At 38.3% G+C, this 3,724-nt stretch overlaps 1 protein-coding gene and 1 pseudogene across 3 annotated transcripts in view; both read right to left on the bottom strand.

The window, feature by feature from the left end:
- VPS45 (vacuolar protein sorting 45 homolog) overlaps positions 1-3,724 on the bottom strand; it is a 49,918-nt gene that overhangs the window by 8,678 nt on the left and 37,516 nt on the right. The window contains exon 13 of one of the 3 annotated variants that reach the window (XM_023525720.1): positions 1,139-1,464. The exons of 1 other annotated variant lie outside the window; for it this stretch is intronic. In XM_023525720.1, the coding sequence (XP_023381488.1) occupies positions 1,341-1,464 (124 nt within the window). In that variant the 3' untranslated portion in view covers positions 1,139-1,340. Of the gene's footprint in view, positions 1-1,138; positions 1,465-3,724 lie in introns of those variants that run through there. One more of the 3 variants, XM_023525719.1, reaches the window with a different exon arrangement.
- LOC111733682 lies at positions 873-992 on the bottom strand (annotated as a pseudogene).

The following is a 3,724-nucleotide window of genomic DNA, read 5'->3' as shown; positions in this document are numbered from 1 at the left end:
TAGTAATTTAGCATCCTACAAGTGCGTATACTCTCTGATGTAGCAATTTCCTGTCAACATTGCTGGCGGTGCATGGAATCTAGGACCACGCAAATCTGAGCTTAAATTCCGGCTTTCCACTTCCCTATTATGGGACCCAAGGCAAATTACCTAATTTTTCCATGTTCTACTTCCTTCATTTGAAATTATTACCTCTTGGTAAGATTAAATGAGATTATATATGTAATGAAGTCAGCAGACTGGCATGTTTTACGTGCTCAATTATTATCCCAAGTGAACAATTGGCCAAGTGTGTAAAGATGTATATAAAATGATGTTTATTACAGCACTGTTTATAAGAGTGAAAAAATTATACACGTCGATAGTAAACAGTATTTGTTTTGTTCACCACTGTATATCCAGTCTCAGGAAAGCTCTTGGAATACAGCAGGTGCTCAATAAGCAGTTGTTGAGTGAACGACAAACTAACTGGTTAAACAAACTGTGGCACGATCAGATAACAGAATGCTTTTCAGTTATTAAAAACAACATGTACAGGTATTTTCATTGAAAGTACATGTATAATAAAGTACCTTTGGTTTAAAAATATATGTGTATAAATTAATAAAAAAAGGTCTAAGAAGCTATACACCAAGATATCGACATTTCCTATGGTGGGATGGTAGGTGTATGGGTATTTTCATTATCTTCATTTTGCTTAGCTGCATTTAAATTTTTTTCCTACAAGGATTATGCATTGATTAATAATGAAAAGCTATTTTTAATTAAAAAATATACATATGTTCCAGTGCACAAATAAATTGGAATCAGGGGACACATCTAGATTTGAATCACGGGTTAAATTAAAAATTTTTTTTAAAAATTATTATTTATGCATACAGCACCTAGTCTTCCTAGGTGGTCTCCCATCCAAGTACTAACCAGGCCCGACCCGGCTTAGCTTCCGAGATCAGACTGGGATCGGGCTTGTTCAGGGTGGCGTGGCTGTAGACCATGGACTGTGGCTCCACTGGGGTGTGAACCCAGGACTTTCTGCATGTAAAGCAGACGTGTTAACCGCTACACTATGGAACCACGTCCATAAATTCAAAAATTTTAAAAAAGCATCTTATTAGAGTTCTTTGTTTATATGCTTTTTTCCCATTAGACGTTGAGATCCTTAAAGATACAGAATGTCTTCATCTTTCTAGCACCTTACACAGAACCTTACACATAATGAACTCTCACTAAATGCTTATCAGTGACAGGCGGTACATACACTTCATCACAGCTCTTGAAATGGTGTCTAACACTATGGTCACAGGAGGAAAGTAAATGCTCCCCTCCCCCACCCAAAATCTCTACAAAGATGGGGCTGGTTCCAGCAGTTTCCAGACTGATCCTGAAATGCCCATAAGTGAAGACGAGTCTCTTCTGGATTCCTCTTCCTTTGAAATGCAAATTCTGTCACAGGATCCTAATTTTCTGTAAATAATTCAGAGAACTAACTCGTGGTTACAGGAGAAGGTCCAAGTTTCTAGTGTTACTTGTTTAGGAAGAAATCTATAAAGTACCTGTTCATAATATCAATGAGTCCCCTCCCAGCTTTGAATTTATTTAGAAAAATTCAAAATGTCAACTGTTTTCTAAACCCTAAACCGTACTCTTTATAAAAAACATTAATGTTACTGACGTATTTTGTCAGAATATGTTATTAACAACACTTAGTTATCATCTCAGATAGTGATAAAACTAACGGCTGTCACTAGTTAATAATATTTATTCAAAGAGCAACACTGTCTTAAATCTTATTAACTATCTTTGGATGACAAAAATCTAAAAATAAAACTAAATGATTCCTCACTTTTGTACTATTTTTTCTGTGCTTTGATTTACAGTATTTCCCAGTAGGCAGAAAACTTTACAAATTGTCCATTTGGTAAAAACACATTTTTCCCACCTTACAAGTGACATTCATAAGTAAGGGATTTAAAAAAGTCATAGCTAGATAAATATTCCTAAAATATTATTTGGACTGAGTGCTTAGGTGTCCAGAGACTCGAAACTGACTATCTGAGTTCAATTCCAGCTCTGCCACTTACTAGCTCTGTAACTTCAGACAAGGTGTTCTCTATACCTCAATTTCTTCATCTGAAAAACGAGGTTGATGATAATAATAGAAATATCTACCTTATTGAGTTGTTAGAATTAAATGAAATTGAATGAGTAAAACAGCACTATCTAATAGAAATGCAGAACAAGTCACATATGTGACTTGCTAGGTAATTTAAAGTGTTTTAATAATCACATTAAAAAAGGTAAAAAGAAATAGGTAAAATTAATTTTAATAGCATATTGATTTAACCCATATATCTAAAACATTATCAGCTTTAAAAAGTTATTAATGAGATATTTGACACTTTTGCGGTATTAAGGTTTTGCAACCTTACACGTATTTTATGCTGGTAGCATAGTTGAATGGCCCTGGCCACATGTCAGATGCTCAATAGCTATGTGGGGCCAGTGGCTGCAGGGGGGTCTCCTCTGCCAGGAGAACAACTCTGTCCTGTGGATCTGCTTCTTGGCCTCTCAGCTCACACCGCTAACTCAGAGTGCCAGCAAGGACTAGAACTCTTTAATATTGATTAACTTGTGAGGTGATAGGCAAGCTAGCTCAAAATTCAAACCAAGATGCTCATTTATTTGCAAGGTAGGATCATGTGCATCAGAAACACAGCTAGAATAATGGCTCAGTCTACTGTAGGTGAGTAAATAATGGGTATAGGTCATTTAAATACATCTAGGGACTTGGATGTTTACCATAACACGTTTATTTTAAACATTTAAGAGAAATAATCCTTAATTCATATTAGCTTTGACGGCCAGGGTGATCCTGCTAAAATATGTCAGCTGTCACGGTTCTTCTCAAACTCCACAATACACAAAACTTGTACACGAAAGCTTAAGGCAGCATTATCTATAATAGCCAAATGGTGAAAGCAACTCAAATGTACATCATTGACAAATGGATAAACTATGGCATATGCATACAATGAAATATTATTCAGCTGTAAAAAAGAATGAAGTGTTGATATAGGCTACAACATGGATGAGCTTTGAAGACACAATATTAAGTTAAAGAAGCTACTCACAACAGACTATATATTATGTGATTCCATGTATATGAAATGTCGCGAACAAGGAAGTCTACGGAGACAGAAAGTGATGAGTGGTCGCCTGGGTCTGTGGGGGCGGAGATGGAGGAGGGTTCTTTCTGAGGTGAAAAACATGTTCTAAAATTGACTGTGGTGACAGCTGAGCATATCTGCGAATACGCTAACCCCCACTGAATCGTATACTTTAAAGGGGTGAATCGTATACTTTAAAGGGGTGAATTGTATGGTATGTGAATTATATCTCAATAAAGCTATTAAAACCCCGCTAAAATCCTACAATACTCCCTAACTCACCGTGAAAACCCATCCTCACGAAGTCCACGAGCGCCCTGCGATCAGGCCCCGGTCCACCCTGCCAGCGGCCTCCTCCAGCTCACTCCGCCGCAGGCGCTCGGGTCTCTCAGGGCGCGCAGCAGGGGCCTGGCAGCTCCGCCGGCCGGGATGCTCTTCCCCACCTGCTTGGCGCGCTCCCTCACCTCCTCCAAGTCTTCGTTCAGATCTCTTCTTAATGAGGCCCTTCCCGACACCATACTGACCAGTGGACTCACCCTGCTCCCTTCCACTGCCCA

The sequence above is a fragment of the Pteropus vampyrus genome, unplaced genomic scaffold, assembly GCF_000151845.1.
Source record: "Pteropus vampyrus isolate Shadow unplaced genomic scaffold, Pvam_2.0 Scaffold617, whole genome shotgun sequence".
NCBI lineage: Eukaryota > Metazoa > Chordata > Mammalia > Chiroptera > Pteropodidae > Pteropus > Pteropus vampyrus.
Note: the sequence above shows the minus strand (reverse complement) of the source record. Positions and strands in the feature narration are given on the sequence as shown.